The sequence below is a fragment of the Babylonia areolata genome, chromosome 31 (assembly GCF_041734735.1).
Source record: "Babylonia areolata isolate BAREFJ2019XMU chromosome 31, ASM4173473v1, whole genome shotgun sequence".
NCBI lineage: Eukaryota > Metazoa > Mollusca > Gastropoda > Neogastropoda > Buccinidae > Babylonia > Babylonia areolata.
The window spans coordinates 16,779,271-16,802,248 of record NC_134906.1 but is presented as its reverse complement, the minus strand read 5'-3'; the positions used below and the strand labels follow the sequence as shown (position 1 = coordinate 16,802,248).

The window sequence follows — 22,978 nt, the reverse complement described above, 5'->3', positions numbered from 1 at the left end:
CGATAGAGACCTGTTCTGTGCACGTCAATGTTGACTGAACTACAGAGACCTGTTCTGTGCACGTCAATGTTGACTGAACTACAGAGACCTGTTCTGTGCACGTCAATGTTGACTGAACGATAGAGACCTGTTTTGTGCACGTCAATGTTGACTGAACTACAGAGACCTGTTCTGTGCACGTCAATGTTGACTGAACGATAGAGACCTGTTCTGTGCACGTCAATGTTGACTGAACGATAGAGACCTGTTTTGTGCACGTCAATGTTGACTGAACTATAGAGATCTGTTCTGTGTACGTCAATGTTGACTGAACTACAGAGATCTGTTCTGTGCACGTCAGTGTTGACTGAACGATAGAGGCCTGTTTCGTGCACGTCAGTGTTGACTGAACGACAGAGACCTGTTCTGTGCACGTCAATGTTGACTGAACTACAGAGACCTGTTCTGTGCACGTCAATGTTGACTGAACGATAGAGACCTGTTCTGTGCACGTCAATGTTGACTGAACGATAGAGACCTGTTCAGTTTAACGTCTTTCCACTTGAAGTGATATTATTAGAGACCTGTTCTGTGCACGTCAATGTTGACTGAACGATAGAGACCTGTTTTGTGCACGTCAATGTTGACTGAACGATAGAGACCTGTTCTGTGCACGTCAATGTTGACTGAACGATAGAGACCTGTTCTGTGCACGTCAATGTTGACTGGACGATAGAGACCTGCTCCATGCAGGCTGTGACGTACTGCTGACCTGGGAACTCGTCTAGTGTGTAGTCATTCCAGACTGTACATATAACATGCTGACAAACCCAAATATGGTTGCTGAGTACAAATGAGAAAAAAGAAAGAATATGGCAGATTGCCCAGAAATTAACCAGATTGATGCTGATTGTTTCATTGACATCATAGTCGGTGAAGCAGATTTCTTGAAGACTTGCTTCAGGGCACCTGGTAGCTTGTGTGTGTTTGTTTTCCGACAGACTGGTGAACTGCGTTTAATCGTGTAGAGACCACTCAGAACGTCAAGTGCGTACGGATAAACAACATAACAAAGACCGCATTCTAAATGGTTATCATGTTTCTTCAGAGATTTCCTTCCCTTTCTGTGTTCACGGACAACCTTCAGAGAGCACGACCAGGTTCTTAGAAAATCAAACAGCGATTGATTCCTCGAAGAATGATTCCTATTTTAAAGAGGAAGAATCTGCAAAGATTTCGTCCGTTCTCCAACGAATCTTTAAAAGAGAACTTTTTGTATGGTATTTAAATGTTTAGTCCGGAAGTCATCATTGATTCCCCAGTTGATGTGTTGTGGCCGGTATCCGTTGCTTTCAAACAGCTTCAATAGAGCAAACACGGAAAGCCTCCAGAGAAACAGTGGAGTCAATCATCGTGGCGGAACTTACTGTGGATGTCAGAAAGATGGAGGGCAGGCAGAAGAGCTTCCAGCCCCGGGAGATGGACCTGCTGACAGCCCCCAGTGTGCAGACACTGCCCAACTGCACCACGCGGCTACTGGAAGAGTCTGACCTCCCGGAGGTCCTCAGGATTGACTCCAGGGACTCCCAGCCACGGTGAGTTCACAGTAACGTTCCCAGCTCTCTCTCTCTCTCTGCTTGTCGCGATGCATGTGTTCTTTTTAATTAATGATATAATGATATGGATACTCATATAGCGCATATCCTTGGTTGCAGACCAAGCTAAGCGCTTTACAAACATGGAGTCATTTGCACAACAGGCTGCCTACCTCGGTAGAGCCTTTGGGCGCTCATCATTCGTTTCCTGTGTCGTTCAGTCAGTTTTCAGTCACACACACACACACACACACACACACACACACACACACACACACACACACACACACACACACACACACTCATACAAATATGTAGGTTTTTCCGTGTATGACCGTTTGTTTTTTATTCTTTCCCCGCCATGTAGGCAGCCTTACTTGGGGTGTGCATGCTGTGTATGTTCTTTTTTCATGTTTACAATAATCTTATTCGTTCCTTTTTTTCTTTACAGTGCACAAAATGTGATATTACTAACCAGTACGGATACAATACGTCACATTAACTTGATGCATAACAGGAAAAAGAGGTGTAACCAGACAAAGGACAAACACAGGAGAACATAGGGCATACACAGTGCATATTCTGCACACATTTTTGTCACTGTTCTACATATGCACTTTGTTTATGAAAATATCATTGATTTTGAAGGACGCTGTGAAATAAAGGACCATGATTCATGACAATCACCACAATCGTCGATGGCAACACTGGTATTTTCCATTTTTCTTTTTCCTTGTTACTCTTTCCTCTTTCCTTCATCGTGATGAACTGAGTGGGACAGTGTATGATAGACAAAGAAGAAAAAAAAGGAAACAAGAAACAAAATAACAACAATAAAAACAAATGAACGCACGAAAGAAAAGGGCAAACTAAGGACAATTTTCTTGGTATGAATAAACAGGAGTATCTTCATATGAGTGTTTATACTCCACTTTTTCATTTTCTAAATAGGCAATGTAATACGCTCGAAATGATTTTTTTTTATAGACATGTATCACCACAGGACAAAGGACAATAAAGGCAGGGCTAACGTAAAAATATCAACAATAAATAAAAGAAGGTAACAAAGGGTAAACAGAAGGTCATTTTCTTTTAACTAAGACATTGTGAAACTATTTTGACAGAGTTCATTGTTCTATTACGGTCAGCATTCCCTGTCAATGGCGACGACTAGACGTTAAAAAAAAGAAGAAAAAAGCAACAACAAAAAAGCATGCACTTTGCTCTTCTAGTAACCTCGTGAAAAAAGAATGCGTCTTGTCATGTCATATATCCGTTGGTTATATTGATTTTTTAGTCCACCAATGCAATATTATGATTAGCAATAAATTCTTTATCAAAGAACCTTTGGCACGTATCCAGCGCCACACAGCGGGCACGAGTATAGGGACGTTGGCTGTCATGTTTATATGTCATGTTTATAGTGTAACTCGGTGACTTGTGGTGACGTTCTGCCGTTCGCTGGCTGCCAGCTGAATAATGCATGGGCGAAATTATTCCGCTATCGGTGACAAGTGTCTGGACATAAGTGCTGACAGAACAATTCGATACAGAATGGTGGTGGTGGTGTGTCCATCGAGATCGATGATGACCATCGTTGTCATCCAGATGGGGGATGGGGGATGGGGGGAGGGTGGTGGTGGGGTGGGGGGAAGGATGCTCATGAATCTATCTGTGAGTGCGCAGATGGCTGAATAGTCCAATCTGCGCACGAAATGTTCGCTGACAGTTGGGGCAGACAAAGACAGGCATATCATTGTCAGGGAGCTTGTTTGCCCGTGACTTTCTGGCCTGCCTCTTCTGAACAGCTGCAGCAGTCCTGTTGGCCTCGCACAACCTGGCACCTTTGTGCACAGCAGCGCGCCATTTGTCACGGTCCACTGCAGATTCCTCCCAGGAGTCAGGGTTGATATCAAACGCTTTCAGAGAGACTTTCAGAGTATCTCTGAAGCGCTTCTTCTGACCTCCGTGTGATCTCTTCCCTTGTTGCAGCTCGCCATAGAAGAGCCTTTTGGGCAGCCGATGGTCTGGCATACGCGCCACGTGTCCAGCCCAGCGAAGCTGGGACTGCATCAGGATGGTGAAGATGCTGGGAAGGGTGGCTTTTGCGAGCACCTCTGTGTCTGGGGTCTTGTCTTGCCACTTGATGTTCAGTAGCTTCCTGAGGCATGTTGTGTGGAAGTGGTTCAGCTTCTTGGCATGTCGTTGGTACACTGTCCAAGTTTCGCAGGCGTACAGTAGTGTGGGGAGAACTACTGCTCTGTAGACCTTTAGCTTGGTCTCAAGACTAATGCCTCTTCTGTTCCAGACATTTGCATTGAGTCTACCAAAAGTTGCGCTTGCTCTTGCAATCCTGACGTTCACTTCATCGTCGATGGTCGCATTTCGTGACAGTGTGCTGCCAAGGTATGTGAACCGCTCCACCGCACTGAGTCTCTGACCGTTGACTGTGATGTTGGGCTCAACGTAGGGTTTCCCTGGGGCTGGCTGATGGAGAACTTCAGTTTTCCTCGTGCTGATGGTAAGGCCGAAGTTCCTGCTGGCAGTGGCAAACTTGTCGACGCTGAGTTGCATGTCAGCTTCAGATCCAGCGTTGAGGGCACAATCATCAGCAAACAAAAAGTCTCTGATGATGTCTGTCATGACCTTCGTTTTTGCTTGAAGCCTTCTGAGGTTAAACAGCTTGCCATCTGTTCGGTACTTTAGGCCGATTCCAACATCGCCATCTCTGAAGGCATCAGTAAGCATTGCAGAGAACATGAGGCTGAACAGCGTTGGAGCCAGGACGCAGCCTTGCTTGACACCATTTGTGACAGCAAAAGGAGCAGATGTTTCACCATTGTCCTGGACTCGAGCCTGCATGCCTTCATGGAATTGGCTGACCAAGGAAATAAATTTCCGAGGGCATCCGTACTTGGCCATGATCTTCCACAGTCCCTCTCTACTCACGGTGTCGAAGGCCTTAGTGAGGTCGACATAGGTGGAGAACAGATCAGCATTTTGCTCCTGACATTTCTCTTGCAGCTGCCTTGCAGCAAACACCATGTCAGTGGTTCCGCGCTCTTTCCGGAATCCACATTGGCTCTCAGGCAAATGACCTTGGTCAAGGTGTGCTGTGTGGCGGTTAAGTAGGATCCTGGCAAGTATCTTGCCTGCGATGGAGAGCAAGGAAATGCCCCGATGGTTATCACAGGCTTGCCGGTTCCCCTTTCGCTTGTACAAGTGAATGATACATGCATCTTTGAAATCCTGGGGGATCGTCTCTTCTTTCCACATGAGTGAGTACAGCTGATGAAGCTTCTCAGTCAGCACAGTCCCTCCATCCTTGTAGACCTCTGCTGGTATGGAGTCTGAGCCAGGTGCTTTGCCACTGGATAGCAGACGGATTGCTTTCTGGGTCTCAAGAAGTGTTGGCGGATCGTCCAGTGCTTCGTTGATGGGGACTTGTGGGAGACGGTCTATGGCTTCATCATTTATGGAGGAAGGGCGATTTAAGACACTGTTGAAGTGCTCAGCCCATCGTTCGAGAATGTTCTCCTTCTCAGTGATCAAGGTATTCCCATCTGCACTGAGGAGGGGGGATGATCCTGAGGATGTGGGGCCGTAGACTTCTTTTAAGGCATCATAGAACCTCTTCATATCGTGCCTGTCAGCATATCCCTGGATCTCATCAGCTTTGTCACTCAGCCACTTATCCTGCATCTGGCGTAACTTTTGCTGAACAGTCCTGCGGATGGCATCATACGCATCCTTTTTTGATGTGGACTTTGGGTTGCTCAGGTGGGCTTGATGCAGACGGCGTTTCTCATCCAGAAGCTGCTTGATTTCATCACAGTTTTCATCAAACCAGTCTTTGTGCTTTCTGGTCATGGGTCCCAGGGTCTCTGAAGCTGTACTATAGATCAGCTCACGCAGGGTCCTCCAGTCAGACTCCACATTCTGGTTGTCCAGAGAGGCGGATTCCAGACGATCTTCCAGCAGCTCCACAAAGGACTGTTTGATGGTGATGCTTTTCAGCTTAGCGATGTTGAGCCGTTTTGGAGCCTTCTGGCCTTGGGGGCGTCTCTTGGGTTGGATTCGAATATTCAACTTCGAGACTACAAGACGATGGTCTGTCCAACACTCGGCGCCGCACATGGTCTTTGTTACATGTACATCTTGCCTATCCCTTTTCCTGACGATGACATAATCGATGAGATGCCAATGCTTTGAGCGAGGGTGCATCCATGACGTCCTGTTACGGGTGGGGAGGCAGAAAACTGTGTTGGTTATCAGCAGTTCGTGCTCTGCACAGGTCTGAAGCAAAAGCAATCCATTTGGGTTGCAGTGGCCCACACCGTGCTTTCCAATCACTCCATCCCAGGAGATGTAGTCAGAGCCAACTCTAGCATTGAAGTCCCCAAGAATGATGAGCTTGTCTGCTTTAGGGATGGCAGCAATGACAGAGTGAAGGTCCTCGTAGAACTTCGCCTTCACTTCATCCGGGTTGGTCATGGTTGGGGCGTAGGCACTGACAATGGTGAGGTGCTTCTGGCCAGATGCCAGTGGGAGTTTCATGGTCATAAGCCTATCGTTGACTCCCTTTGGGATTCCAGCTAGCTTGCTGACAAGTGCTGTTTTTACTGCAAAACCAACGCCAGCCTCACGTCGCTCTTCGCTTCCTCGTCCACTCCAGAAGAAGGTGTAACCAGATCCCCGTTCACAGAGCTCGCCTTCGCCTGCAAGCCGAGTCTCACTCAAGGCTGCGATGTCGATGTTGTATCTGGCGAGTTCGGATGCAACTAGTGCTGTTCTCCTTTGGGGTCTGTCCGCGTTATCTCTGTCCAGGAGAGTCCTTATGTTCCAAGCACCAATGGTGAGAGGAACGATCCTTGTTTTTTTCTTTTCTTTCTCTTTGTTTCGACCGCTGATGTAGGGTCCCCGCCAGCCGCGGTATGCTGGCCAGGGTGATATGGAGCAGGCAATTTTTAGGGCACCTTTTCTAGCCCCTTCCTCATGCCAGGGAGGTGAGCAGTGCATTCCTAAAGAGGGCTGCTCAGACGCTCAGACGGCTGCCGAGCTCCATCGCTGCTCCTGTCGACGAAGAACGACCCTATGGCCTGAGCCGCCTGCGTGCAGGTCTGCGGCTGCGACTGCCAGTGTACCCACACCTGTCGTTTCGTCGCTCGCCTGTCGCCACAGGACTTGGGGGTGATGAAATGAAGGATGAAAGGTCATTTTGGATGACTGATGACTTGCGCGATGAGTTTGTTTAAAGTGAAGAGGAGTTGCGCAACGTCAACCTCACTCTCTCGTCCGGGTCCACCAATTTCCAGTGGCAAGACTAAGTCGAGACGACTGGAGGATGAGCACGGATGCAGTGGATGACCAAGATATCCTTTCGGTGTCTCATCTTGCTCTCTGCACTCCACAGTGCGTTGCTGTAATCGCCTTCCTCTCCGTTGAACCGATAGGTTTCTTCCGCAGATTCTGCCGGATCCAGACTTCGCATACATGGGTAGACACACCCCGGAGGCCAACTGCGTGTGGCATGCACACAGCACAGTGGAGCTAGATGGCCGTCGGTGGCTCTCCCGAGCCGACGCCCTTTTATGGATCTCCATAAGGGTGTCTAGCCACCCGCCTCACCAGTCCCAGAAGGGAGCGGTGGAAGTGCCGGTTTAGTCGTCGGCAACCCGACCCTGAACAGGTTGTACTGGATTACAGGTTACCAGTAGCAGATCTAATGACCTGACCTGACAGAATACCACAATAACAAACAACAACAATACGGACAGAAAGAAAGAGGGGATGGTGGTGGTGGTGGTGGCGGTGGGGGAGGGGCCTAGGGGGTCAGTGTTTTTTTTTTCAAGGGGTATTAAAAAGTAAATTCCTTGTCAATCTTGACGTGAAGTATACAGCTAGGAATTTGAAGACTTGTTTACATTCAGTCACTGACCATTCCATTGTAGAAGTGGGTAATGAGTTACAAACAGGATTCAACAGATCCATGCAAGATTTTTCTGGCTGCAGAGTCAACCCATTTTCTGACATACAGTTAGATAGCTTATTGGGTTCTTCTGTATATAACCCTTGCATAGTTTACTGATCGAACAGGGGAAGTTTTTCATAGTTAGTTGATTAGTTTTTTTTAAAGTTAGTTAGTGTGTGTTTGCGCGCGTGCGTGCGTGTGTGTGTATGAGGCCACTCTCCTGGTCACAGATTGAGGACAGTCCAGTGAAAGTGATGCTGACTCACTCAGTGTCCGGGGCCTTTTGTTTTGTCAGAGCTTTTATCTGATTGGCCAGTCCGCCGTGAGTGATTAGGTCACGTGGCCCCTGGGTTGGCCCAGCGGAGGCCTCTCTTGGGAAGTGTCATATCATTGATGTTCATTCTCCTTACACTGACTTTGTAATAGATCGGTGTGTGTGTGTGTGTGTGTGTGTGTGTGTGTGTGTGTCCATCGATTTAATGTCTTCACTAAGAGTGATATTAGACACGTTTCTCTCTTGCGAAATGGAAGAGCGAAACAATGTTTTTAACTGTCAACAAAGAAACAGACTGGTTTTACGGTATACACAACACTGTTTCTAACTGAGCGTGTGACATGGTTTGATTTGAAAATGAGGAAAAGAAGACGAAGATGAGGGACATGTGTATCGTACGTTTGGGCATATAGATAGAAGTAAGGAAGGAATGGTTTATCAGGGAGGTCCGTGCTGACACACAATGATTATTACAATTAGATGGTTTCTTATATAGTCAGGCGGAAGACGAATGAGTCAGTTCTAACGTTTCTGCCTTTTTATACATATCCTGACAGTGTGTTGGGTTGTTACTGTGACAGACATGACGTTTCCTATCGTGACAGAGTGTTGGGTTGTTACTGTGACAGACATGACGTTTCCTATCGTGACAGAGTGTTGGGTTGTTACTGTGACAGACATGACGTTTCCTATCGTGACAGAGTGTTGGGTTGTTACTGTGACAGACATGACGTTTCCTATCGTGACAGAGTGTTGGGTTGTTACTGTGACAGACATGACGTTTCCTATCGTGACAGAGTGTTGGGTTGTTACTGTGACAGACATGACGTTTCCTATCCTGACAGAGTGTTGGGTTGTTACTGTGACAGACATGACGTTTCCTATCGTGACAGAGTGTTGGGTTGTTACTGTGACAGACATGACGCTTCATATCCTGACAGAGTGTTGGGTTGTTACTGTGACAGATGTGACGTTTCCTATCCTGACAGAGTGTTGGGTTGTTACTGTGACAGACATGACGTTTCCTATCGTGACAGAGTGTTGGGTTGTTACTGTGACAGACATGACGCTTCCTATCGTGACAGAGTGTTGGGCTGTTACTGTGACAGATGTGACGTTTCCTATCCTGACAGAGTGTTGGGTTGTTACTGTGACAGATGTGACGTTTCCTGTCTTGACAGAGTGTTGGGTTGTTACTGTGACAGATGTGACGTTTCCTATCGTGACAGAGTGTTGGGTTGTTACTGTGACAGATGTGACGTTTCCTGTCCTGACAGAGTGTTGGGTTGTTACTGTGACAGATGTGACGTTTCCTATCCTGACAGAGTGTTGGGTTGTTACTGTGACAGATGTGACGTTTCCTATCCTGACAGAGTGTTGGGTTGTTACTGTGACAGACATGACGCTTCCTATCGTGACAGAGTGTTGGGTTGTTACTGTGACAGACATGACGCTTCCTATCGTGACAGAGTGTTGGGCTGTTACTGTGACAGATGTGACGTTTCCTATCCTGACAGAGTGTTGGGTTGTTACTGTGACAGATGTGACGTTTCCTGTCTTGACAGAGTGTTGGGTTGTTACTATGACAGATGTGACGTTTCCTATCGTGACAGAGTGTTGGGTTGTTACTGTGACAGATGTGACGTTTCCTGTCCTGACAGAGTGTTGGGTTGTTACTGTGACAGATGTGACGTTTCCTATCCTGACAGAGTGTTGGGTTGTTACTGTGACAGATGTGACGTTTCCTATCGTGACAGAGTGTTGGGTTGTTACTGTGACAGATGTGACGTTTCCTATCCTGACAGAGTGTTGGGTTGTTACTGTGACAGATGTGACGTTTCCTATCGTGACAGAGTTTTGGGTTGTTACTGTGACAGATGTGACGTTTCCTATCCTGACAGAGTGTTGGGCTGTTACTGTGACAGACATGACGCTTCATATCCTGACAGAGTGTTGGGTTGTTACTGTGACAGATGTGACGTTTCCTATCGTGACAGAGTGTTGGGTTGTTACTGTGACAGATGTGACGTTTCCTATCGTGACAGAGTGTTGGGTTGTTACTGTGACAGACATGACGCTTCATATCCTGACAGAGTGTTGGGTTGTTACTGTGACAAATGTGACGTTTCCTATCGTGACAATACTGTAACAGACGACGTTTCCTGTCCTGACACAGTACTGGGGATGTTGACATGTCTGACACAGTGTGACTCATGACGACGTTTCGTTTCCCATGATGTGTGCTGATATCTGTCCTGCTTTCCACCATAGAACACACAATGCAGACACACTCCCACACAAACTCATGCAGAGAGAGACAGAGACAGACACACTCCCACACAAACTCATGCAGAGAGAGACAGAGACAGATACACTCCCACACAAACTCATGCAGAGAGAGACAGAGACAGACACACTCCCACACAAACTCATGCAGAGAGAGACAGAGACAGAGAGAGAATGCGAATAAGAATGCGAATGCTATACATATATATATATATATATATATATATATGTATGTGTGTGTGTGTGTGTGTGTGTGTGTGTGTGTGTGTTCTATTTGTAAACGCCTAGGGCTTATTTTCAAGGTTAGGCGTAATGCTTATAATAATGATAATAATAATAATAATAATAATAATAATTATAATTATAATTATAACGTTTACAAGCGTTGTGATTGTTATCATGAACATATAACCTGTTTTATTTTCTTCTACAGGTATAATCTGTTTTCAGCATGCTATATCCACTTGTATTTTGTTTTTTTTTCTTTTCGAATGTCATTCAATGGTGGAAGAACTGGACTTTTTTGCGCACAAATGTATTGACATCACTTTGAAACCACGAATAGTTATCAACAATCATGATAAATTGGGGGAAAATCTTCAGATTCAGAATCCACTTTTCCGTCACAAAAATGTTTACTTTGCTTCTGTATCTTGTGTATTTTGTAGTATTTAAACACATTACCACAAAATCCTCAAAAAAGGGACGAGCACTTCTTCTTTTCCTTTCATTTTTGAATACTTATCCTATCAACCAAACGTGAATTTAGAAAATGGGCTTCTAACATACCAGTTGATTTTAATCAAAATATAAGGTTCTACATTATTACAAGTTTTAAACATTTTATATTGCAAAACAACAACAACAACAAACAAACAACAACAAAAAAACGATCACGAGTCTGAATATGATCGTGCCAATCAAACTTGCTTCGAAAGGCAGAGATAGAGACAGATCAAAGACCGAGAGATGGTGATTTGCAGATCGTTGCGTGATCGATCGATCGTAGCCTATCGATTCCTCAGGGACCCGCATTTTCCTCATCAATGACTCCCTTTGTCTGTGTTGACAAGTTGTGTTGTGCTGGAACTGACAGTGTGGGTGGTGAGGGGTGGTTGGGCTGAGGTGGTTAGGTAGTGTGTGTTGGCAGGTCGAGGAAATGTTAGTGTGTGTGTGTGTGCGTGTGTGTGTGTGTGTGTGTGTGTGTGTGTGTGTGTGTCATATGTATGCAGTGCATGGTCATGGGTTTGGTTTGGGTGTTTTGAACGCTGTGTTAGACTGAACTGAGAGCGATGGAGAGAGCACTAATGATATTGTGGTATCCGGAGAGAGAGAACAGTGGTGCCCTTATCTGCGCGCCGCGAGGGACTGGCTGACTTGACTGATGGGGTCTGGGGAGGCTGGCCGTGGGGCTGGACAAACACTGACGCTGACAAGCAGGACGGGCAGACAAACGGGCAGACAGACATACAAGCATGCAGACAGAAACTAAAGGAGCGGAACATTTCCTTCTAAGACGGTCCAGTCAATAATGAACTGAAATGATCACATTTCTAAGCGATAGGAAGTCAGTGGGGGTGAACTTATTTGAACGTTTTCATGGTAAAATTCCCTGACTTTGTCCCACGATGCTTGTACAAGTAGACGGTGGTCCTCTTGTACACAGATAAAGGGACATGGAGTTCCCCACCGTGCCTTGAACCTGTTTTAACTGACGCTGCTAGTGGTAATGAACACAATGTGCAAGAAGGAAAGTGACCTCCATACTGGGCAGGTCATTTTTGTTCACGTTAAGGATGCCTTTCAATGGCTGTAAAAATATGTCTGTGGGAAACTAAGGTATGTATGCGCATGCGCACCGGCGTTTGCACGTGCATGTGTACATGCTCTCCCCCCGCCCCCAATTCTGTCTCTGTCTCTCTCTTTGTCTCTCACTCATATTTTTCATATTTTCTCTGTTTCTTTATGCTTTCTTTCTTATTTTCTTCCTTTCGTTCTTTGTTTCTTTTTTGTCTTCTTTCTTTCTTTCTTTGTGTAAGTTGTTTGGCCTTTCTGCCTCTGTGTGTGTGTGTGTGTGTGTGTGTGTGTGTGTGTGTGTGTGTGCCTAAGCGGGAATTCAGTAAATGTCATCAAATGGCGTTTTTTTGTACTAACAAGGCTTTGGGGGCTGAAGGAGGGCTGGAGAAATGATTAGCGAGATCTGTCATATTCCTGTCGTTTATGTCGATTCATGGATTATGTCATCATTGCTGTAGGCTATTTCGAACCTTTTCATGTGCAGAAGGATTTCATGGACGACGTTGTCACTGTTGCGAGGCATTATCGAACCACCCCGGAAAGAAGAAAAAAAACATGGGTTGAGATTTCTTTCGCTGGTGTAGTACAGTACTTTGTCCCCTACTTAAAAGCGTTCCCCGGGGTAATTGTTGGACAAGTGACATCTCTGAAAAACATGGGTTGCTTTTTAAAGATATCTTTCGCTGGTGTAGTACAGTACTTTGTCCCCTACTTGTTGGACATCTGAATTATAGAACTGACCCCGCGCACATTATAATACCATACAACGGTCTCCGTGGACGTTTCGATCACATGGGTATTTCATGTGCATAGAATAGCCACAGTGCATATCACAGTCCTATAGAACAGACCCTCAGTATCCAGTGGACGTCACAGTCATACACAACTTTGTCGGACATGTCAGTCATGACGTTCCGTTATCACTCACCCTTGACCCGCATATTAAAACAACAAACAAAACGCATAACCAAATAATCTAACACATGAAGAGATATACTATAAAAGATTGAAAGAATAGAACTAACATCTTTAGACAAAACAGACAGACAGACAGACAGACAGACAGACAGACACACACACACACACACACACACACACACACACACACACACACACACACACCACACTGTCACACCATCACCACCCAATCCCACCATCACCACACTATCACACCATCACCACACACTATCACACCATCACCACACTGTCACACCATCACCACACTGTCACACTATCACCACACACTATCACACCATCACCACACACTATCACACCATCACCACACACTATCACACCATCACCACACTATCACACAATCACCACACACTATTACACCATCACCACACTATCACCAAACGCTATGACACCATCACCACACTATCACACCATCACCACACTATCACACTATGACACTATCACCACACACTATCACACCATCACCACACTACCACGCCATCACCACACACTATCACACCATCAACATATTGTCACACCATCACCACCCAATCCCACCATCACCACACTATCACACCCTCACCACACTATCACACCATTACCACATTATCACACCACCACCACACTATCACACCATCAACCACACACTATCACACCATCACCACACTATCACACTATCATCAAACACTATGACACCATCACCACACACTATCACACCATCACCACACTATCACACTATGACACTATCACCACACACTATCACACCATCACCACACTATCACACCATCACCACACACTATCACACCATCACCACACTATCACATCATCACCACACTCTCACACCATCACCACACACTATCACACCATCACCACACACTATCACACCATCACCACACTATCACATCATCACCATACTATCACACTATGACACTATCACCAAACACTATGACACCATCACCACACACTGTCACACCGTCACCACACGCTATCACACTACGACACTATCACCAAACACTATCACACTATCACCATACACTGTCACACCATCACCACACGCTATCACACTATGACACTATCACCAAACACTATCACACCATCACCACACACTATCACGTCATCTCCACACACTAGCACGCCATGACAACATACTATCACACCATCACCACAAACTGTCACACGATCACCACACAGTGTCACACTATCACAACATCACCACACACTGTCACACCATCACCACACACTGTCACACTATGACATCATCACCACACACTATGACACCATCACCACACACTGTCACACCATACACTGTCACACTATCACCACACACTGTCACACTATGACACCATCACCACACACTGTCACACTGTGACACCATCACCACACACTGTCACACCATACACTGTCACACTATCACCACACACTGTCACACTATGACACCATCACCACACACTATGTCACCATCACCACACACTGTCACACCATCACCACACACTGTCACACCATCACCACACACTATCACCACACACTGTCACACCATCACCACACAGTCACATTATGACACCATCACCACACACTGTCACACTAAGACACCATCACCACACACTATCACACCATCACCACACACTATCACCACACACTGTCACACCATCACCACACACTGTCACACCATCACCACACACTGTCACACCATCACCACACACTATCACCACACACTGTCACACCATCACCACACACTGTCACACTAAGACACCATCACCACACACTATCACACCATCACCACACACTATCACACCATCAACACACACTATCACACTAAGACACCATCACCACACACTATCACACCATCAACACACACTGTCACACCATCAACACACACTGTCACACTAAGACACCATCACCACACACTATCACACCATCACCACACACTATCACACCCTCACCACACACTGTTTCACTATCACACCATCACCACACACTAGCACATCATCACCACTCACTGTCACACTATCACACCATCGCCACACACTATCACACCATCACCATACACTATCACACCATCAGCACACTACCACACCATCACCACACACTGTCAAACTAAGACACCATCACCACACACTATCACACCATCACCACACACTGTCACACTATCACACCATCACCACACGCTTTCACACCATCACCACACACATTCACACCATCACCACACACAGTCACACCATCACCACACACAGTCACACTATCACCACACACTATCACGCCATCACCACACACTGTCACACCACCACTACACACTATCACACCATCACCACACACTGTCACACCATCACTACACACATTCACACCATCACCGCCCACAGTCACACTATCACCACACACTGTGACACCATCACCACACACTGTCACACCATCACCACACACTGTCACACCATCACCACACACTATCACACTATCACCACACACTATCACACCATCACCACGCACTATCACACCATCACCACACATAGTCACACTATCACCACACACTATCACACCATCACCACACACAGTCACATCATCACCACACACGGTCACACTATCACCACACACTATCACACCATCACCACACACTATCACACCATCACCACACACAGTCACACTATCACCACACACTATCACACCATCACCACACACTATCACACCATCACCACACACAGTCACACCATCACCACACACAGTCACACCATCACCACACTGTCACACCATCACCACACACTATCACACCATCACCACTCACTATCACACCATCACCACACACAGTCACACCATCACCACACTATCACACCATCACCACACACTATCACACCATCACCGCACACTATCATACCATCACCACACACTATCACACCATCATCACACTATCACACCATCACCGCACACTATCACACTATCACACCATCACCACACACTATCACACCATCACCGCACACTATCACACCATCACCACACACTATCACACCATCACCGCACACTATCACACCACCACCACACACTATCACACCACCACCACACACTATCACACCATCACCACCCACTATCACATCATCACCACCCACTATCACATCATCACCACACACTATCACACCATCACCACACACTGTCACACCATCACCACACACTGTCATAGCCCAGCACACCCTCTCCCCCACCAGCACTCACCCAGTTCAGGGGCACGTGAGGGCAGCACCTCTCTCTCCTTCACCCAGTCCGCCGCCACCTGCCAGGCACTCCTCTTCACCCCTCCCGCCAGCAAGGCGTTAAAATCCACCCGGTACTTCTTGACCAGCTGCTTGACCAGCCCTTCAGTGGGCCTTCCTCCCCCACCCTCCAGCCCCGGGTCTGTGGAGGTGTCCAGGCCCCAGGTGGCCGCAGAGTGGTCGACAGAGGGGTTACTGTGGCTCTGATAGGACGCTGGTCCTCCCAGCGGGAAGAACGTCAGGCTTCGGGACGGCTGGACGAGGAGGAGGAGGAAGCCGAGAGAGAGGAGGAGAACAGTGAAGAGGAACAGGTGGCAGCGCGTGAGGGACACATGCGAGGAAGTGAAGGCAGTCCGCAGACCACGGCGAGAGGGTGTACCCACCTGGAAATCATACTGTGCTGCCAAAATCACCCAGTCTTGCTGCTAAACTTACTGCAATTCTTATGGCTTTGAACTGTCGACTTGATCTGCCTTTTTCCGTTTTCCAACATCTCATTATGAAATCAAAATAAACCGTTCCACTGAACAGTAGAAAGAATCTAATCTTAAAAATAAATCTGATCATACACCACTTTTTTTTTTTTTTTTTAAAGAGGAATAGACATTTTGTTCGTTGTCTTCACATCTAGGGATTCTATCAAAGGAAAGGGCTGGCAAAGCTGCCAAAAAGATGCAAATCAATAGAAAGGAGGTATAGTATTGAACTGTCTACTACCTCTATCAGATTTTAGGAAAAAGAATCATGGACTAAGAACAAAGGATAACAAGAGGAGTTTCTTTATACAACAAGAAAGTGCTTCAAAAGTGTGGTCTTCAGAATGTCGGTTCAGTTTGTATCCTTTCTACATACTAAATCAAAGTAAGTTATTAGTTTACATATCTGAATTACACGTTTAAAAAAAAAAGAAGTACTTATATTGTTATAAATACGTCACACACTTGTGTGGGTGAAAACTCTCAAGAACAGATATAGCCTACATTTAGAATCTTGAGGCTTTAAAGCCTTTCATAGGCCCTGCATAGCTTTCTGGAAATATCGTTTCGTTCGTTCGTTCTTTGGTTTAACGTCTTTTCACTGTAATTGATATTACACGAAAATATCGTTTGAAGTTGGTGACAATGTCTTGTTATTGGTGAGAATATATGACAGTTTGCTTCAAAGTCCACTGGGAAATTTGCTTAAATGTTTTCTTGCAAGTTTGTTACTTACATTTAATAGGGTTTGCTCCTTTATGTGTGTGTGTGTGTGTGTGTGTGTGTGTGTGTGTGTGTTTGAAACACTCGCCAGACAACGAAAACTGAAGTGGTTTGGTCATGTCACACGCTCCTCTGGTCTTGCTAAAACAATCTTACAAGGCACAGTGAGGGGAGGAAGAAGAAGAGGCAGACAAAGGAAGAGATGGAAGGACAACATTCGAGAGTGGACAGGCATGGAGCTGAGAGACACCCTGAGAGCGGCCGAGAGACGCGAGGACTGGAGAAAGGTGGTTGACAAAGCTTCAAAGGCGCCCCAAAGGATTCGGAATCTGAGGGATCGGTGACGGTGACGGTGACGGTGTGTGTGTGTGTGTGTGTGTTTGGTAAAAAAAAAAAAAATCACACACTGTGAATAGACGTTAAATCGAAGAATACACTCAGACATCCTTAACCCACTCCCACAACCCACAATGTCTTTCATCATTTCCTTGAGAGGGAAAGGAGAAATCTGAGAGACTTACATTGTGTTCTTCGTCGCTGAGGTTTTGCCTTGAGGTGCTGATCATGGCCATGGTGTTTGACTGGGGGCTGTAGAGATGTCAGGTCACTGCACGTGACACGTGACACACTGTGGGGCTGTAGAGATGTCAGGTCACTGCACGTGACACGTGACACACTGTGGGGCTGTAGAGATGTCAGGTCACTGCACGTGACACGTGACGGCACTGTGGGGCTGTAGATATGTCAGGTCACTGCACGTGACACACTGTGGGGCTGTAGAGATGTCAGGTCACTGCACGTGACACGTGACGGCACTGTGGGGCTGTAGATATGTCAGGTCACTGCACGTGACACACTGTGGGGCTGTAGAGATGTCAGGTCACTGCACGTGACACACTGTGGGGCTGTAGAGATGTCAGGTCACTGCACGTGACACACTGTGGAGCTGTAGAGGTGTCAGGTCACTGCACGTGACACACTGTGGAGCTGTAGAGGTGTCAGGTCACTGCACGTGACACACTGTGGGGCTGTAGAGATGTCAGGTCACTGCACGTGACACGTGACACAGTGTAGTGCTGTAGAGGTGTCAGGTCACTGCACGTGACACACTGTGGGGCTGTAGAGATGTCAGGTCACTGCACGTGACACACTGTGGGGCTGTAGAGATGTCAGGTCACTGCACGTGACACACTGTGGAGCTGTAGAGGTGTCAGGTCACTGCACGTGACACGTGACACAGTGTAGTGCTGTAGAGGTGTCAGGTCACTGCACGTGACACACTGTGGGGCTGTAGAGATGTCAGGTCACTGCACGTGACACACTGTGGGGCTGTAGAGATGTCAGGTCACTGCACGTGACACACTGTGGGGCTGTAGAGATGTCAGGTCACTGCACGTGACACGTGACACAGTGTAGTGCTGTAGAGGTGTCAGGTCACTGCACGTGACACACTGTGGGGCTGTAGAGATGTCAGGTCACTGCACGTGACGCACTGTGGGGCTGTAGAGGTGTCAGGTCACTGCACGTGACACACTGTGGGGCTGTAGAGATGTCAGGTCACTGCACGTGACACACTGTGGGGCTGTAGAGATGTCAGGTCACTGCACGTGACACACTGTGGGGCTGTAGAGATGTCAGGTCACTGCATGTGACACACTGTGGGGCTGTAGAGGTGTCAGGTCACTGCACGTGACACGTGACACACTGTGGGGCTGTAGAGATGTCAGGTCACTGCACGTGACACGTGACGGCACTGTGGGGCTGTAGAGATGTCAGGTCACTGCACGTGACACACTGTGGGGCTGTAGAGATGTCAGGTCACTGCATGTGACACACTGTGGGGCTGTAGAGGTGTCAGGTCACTGCACGTGACACGTGACACACTGTGGGGCTGTAGAGATGTCAGGTCACTGCACGTGACACACTGTGGGGCTGTAGAGGTGTCAGGTCACTGCACGTGACACACTGTGGGGCTGTAGAGATGTCAGGTCACTGCACGTGACACGTGACACAGTGTAGTGCTGTAGAGGTGTCAGGTCACTGCACGTGACACACTGTGGGGCTGTAGAGATGTCAGGTCACTGCACGTGACACACTGTGGGGCTGTAGAGATGTCAGGTCACTGCACGTGACACGTGACACAGTGTAGTGCTGTAGAGGTGTCAGGTCACTGCACGTGACACGTGACACACTGTGGGGCTGTAGAGATGTCAGGTCACTGCACGTGACACACTGTGGGGCTGTAGAGATGTCAGGTCACTGCACGTGACACGTGACACAGTGTAGTGCTGTAGAGGTGTCAGGTCACTGCACGTGACACACTGTGGGGCTGTAGAGGTGTCAAGCCACTGCACGTGACACACTGTGGGGCTGTAGAGATGTCAGGTCACTGCACGTGACACGTGACACAGTGTAGTGCTGTAGAGGTGTCAGGTCACTGCACGTGACACACTGTGGGGCTGTAGAGATGTCAGGTCACTGCACGTGACACACTGTGGGGCTGTAGAGATGTCAGGTCACTGCACTCGCCCAGTTTCAAATGTGTTTGTCAACCACTGTTAGATTAATTATCTCTTTTATCGGATTAGAAACCCTGAATATGATATTGATAGAATTGTCATGAACCCTTCTTTAAATCTGTATTATCAGCATTTGCCTACGTTAAGCTGATTCAACGCAATAAGCAATTTTCAGCCATGAACTCGTTTACGAACCTTGATTAGGAGCGACTTAAATCAAGTTTACAAATCGATCCTTCATAATCAACATTTCATTTTACATCCACTTCACAAGAGAGGTTGTGCTGAGCCCTTCAATTTGCGACCAAGTCGACTTAAATCGGTTCAGTGATCACTTACAAATCCATCATTTAACAACTGTGCACAAACAGATCCAGTGGACTCCCGGTGAATGACAGTTTGTTGATCCCAGTGTGAGGGTGCCCCTGCAGTTCGTCTGACCTGCATAGATCGCTTGGTCAGCGGGGAATTGGTCAGTTGTGACGGGTGTCGATCTCTTCCACGCCTCCCCTGTGTGCCACACAACGCTCGTCGATGTCAACATTCGCTGCACTTCTTCTCTGTGTAACTATTATAAATAAAACAATCATTTTTTTAAAAAACCCATTGTGACTGGCCTCTGTATCCCCTGGCATTCGTGAAGAGCCTTTGATATCCGTGTTAACCCTTTTAAATCCTCCTAATCCTTTTCATTCCTTTTATCCACATTCCTCCAAATTTAATCCACCACAACTTACCCCCTGTACCTTACCCCAGGTATGTTATTATCATTATTATTATTATTACTACAGTCCTTATCGTTCTTGTTGTTACAGTCATTGTCAGTGTCCACATTATGGTTTGTTTGTTTGTTTCCTTCTTCTTTAAACGCTTGCGCGCGCGCGCGCGCGTGTGTGGTTTCGGTTTTCAGTTTCAGTTTGTCAAGGTGGTGTTAATGCTTTCGGACGAATCCATACAGCTACACCACATCTAGGCAGATGCCTGATAGCCGCATAACTCAATACGCATGTCAGACATGAAGTGCATGCATATATGTGTACTTATCTGAGTAGATTTCTTTCTGCAGAAATTTGTCAGAGAACAACACTTTTGTTGCCATGGTTTCTTTTTTCAATGCGCCAAGTGCATGCGGCACATGGGACCTCGGTTTATTTCGGAGAAAGAGCGAGAGCGGGATTCGAACCCAGATCCTCACGGAGACTATTGGCAGATAAGTGTCTTAACCATTCTGCCAACTTGCTTCTCCTGTGATTAGTTAGTGCAGTTAGTCCACACTGCCCCGTGACCCACACACCTACAGCCAAGTCAATCAGTGTCGCGCAGTTTCAGTCAGCCGTTGACAAATCTATGACATTGCACGTATAACTACTTTCTTTCTGATCCATTCATCTGTTCGTATCTCTGTGTGCTGTCTGCTTGGCTATATATCTATCTACACAATGGAAAAGACGAAGTGATAAAATATTGAACCGTAACACACATGAAATAAAACAGCAACCACTTCAAAGTGTATGTGGACAACACAAAAAACCCACAGCGTTCATGTACCTTACGCTCTGTTGCAATTAGTGATGTTGAAGATGATGACATTGATGTGGCGAGTCCTCGTCCCTTCTGGCACTCCGTGTCTCCCTTCCTCTCTTCCTTCTCTTATTTCTCTTGTTATCCTTCTGGTCTGTCTCCTTACTACCGTTATGAATCATCACAAGGAAGCTGATGTTTATTACAAACTGGCTGCCTTTGATTTGTTAACTGTTCTAATCAAGGCTCCCTGCCCATCCCCTGCTGATCGATCGCTGAGTGACAGGTGGTGTGGATGTGGAGACGATCACGTTGACTGATTGTGTTTTGTCCCTCATGATCATTAGAATATTGTACTCCCACTCATGATCATTAGAATATTGTACAGCTACTCATGATCGTTACGATATTGTATTCCCACTCATGATCATTACAATATTGTACCCTCATCCATAACCATTACAAAATTGCACCTCCATCCATAATCATTACAATGTTGTACCCCACCCATAACCATTACAGTATTGTACCTCCATGCATACCATTACAATATCGAAACTCCATCCATAATCATTACAATATTGTACCTCCATCCATAACCATTACAATACAAAATTGTACCCCATCCATAACCATTACAAAATTATACCTCCATCCATAATCATTACAATATTGTACCCCACCCATAACCATTACAATATTGTACCTCCATCCATAACCATTGCAGTATCGTAACTCCATCCATAATCATTACAATACAATATTGTACCCCATCCATAACCATTACAGTACAATATTGTACGCCATCCATAACCATTACAATATTGTACCTCCATCCATAACCATTACAATACAATATTGTACCCCATCCATAACCATTACAATATCGTAACACCATCCATAATCATTACAGTATTGTACCCCACACATAACCCTTACAATATTATACCTCCATCCATAACCATTACAATATCGTAACTCCATCCATAATCATTACAATATTGTACCCCATCCATAACCATTACAATCTTGTACCTCCATCCATAACCATTACAATACAATATTGTACCCCATCCATAACCATTATAATATCGTAACTCCATCCATAACCATTACAATATCGTAACTCCATCCATAATCATTACAATATTGTACCCCATCCATAACCATTACAATATTGTACCCCATCCATAACCATTACGATACAATATTGTACCCTACCCATAACCATTACAGTATTGTACCACCATCCATAATCATTACAATATTGTACCCCACCCATAACCATTACAATATTGTACCCCACCCATAACCATTACAATATTGTACCTCCATCCATAACCATTGCAGTATCGTAACTCCATCCATAATCATTACAATACATAACCATTACAATAGTGTACCCCACCCATAGCCATTACAATAGTGGAGTGGTGGCCTAGAGGTAACGCGTCCGCCTAGGAAGCGAGAGAATCTGAGCGTGCTGATTCGAATCACGGCTCAGCCGCCGATATTTTCTCTCCCTCCACTAGACCTTGAGTAGAGGTCTGGACGCTAGTCATTCGGATGAGACGATAAACCGAGGTCCCGTGTGCAGCATGCACTTAGCGCACGTAAAAGAACCCACGGCAACAAAAGGGTTGTTCCTGG

At 46.3% G+C, this 22,978-nt stretch overlaps 2 protein-coding genes across 2 annotated transcripts in view; one reads left to right on the top strand and one right to left on the bottom strand.

Annotated features, from left to right (window-relative positions):
- Window positions 1–1,401: 1,401 nt before the first annotated feature.
- Window positions 1,402–22,978, top strand: part of LOC143276251 (potassium channel subfamily T member 2-like) — a 288,909-nt gene continuing 267,332 nt past the window's right edge. Inside the window, exon 1 of the mRNA XM_076580729.1 lies at window positions 1,402–1,574. Coding sequence (XP_076436844.1) covers window positions 1,423–1,574 — 152 coding nt within the window. The 5' untranslated portion in view covers window positions 1,402–1,422. The remainder of the gene's footprint in view (window positions 1,575–22,978) is intronic.
- Window positions 13,232–17,913, bottom strand: LOC143275728 (uncharacterized). Its single transcript, XM_076580004.1, has 5 exons — window positions 17,810–17,913; window positions 16,052–16,472; window positions 15,191–15,231; window positions 14,014–14,025; window positions 13,232–13,279 (listed from the first exon to the last, which is right to left on the bottom strand). The coding sequence occupies exons 1-5, from the start codon at window positions 17,858–17,860 to the stop codon at window positions 13,232–13,234; spliced, it is 573 nt and encodes a 190-aa protein (XP_076436119.1). The 5' UTR covers window positions 17,861–17,913.

Bases quoted from the DNA above. Each gene is read 5' to 3' on its own strand.
- LOC143275728 (XM_076580004.1), bottom strand. From the start codon at position 17,860: ATGGCCATGATCAGCACCTCAAGGCAAAACCTCAGCGACGAAGAACAC. The intron at 16,473-17,809 runs GTAAGTCTCTCA...TATGATTTCCAG, and splicing joins TCAGCGACGAAGAACACAAT to GTGGGTACACCCTCTCGCCG. The intron at 15,232-16,051 runs GTGAGTGCTGGT...ATGGTGTCACAG, and splicing joins CTCACGTGCCCCTGAACTGG to TGTGTGGTGATAGTGTGACT.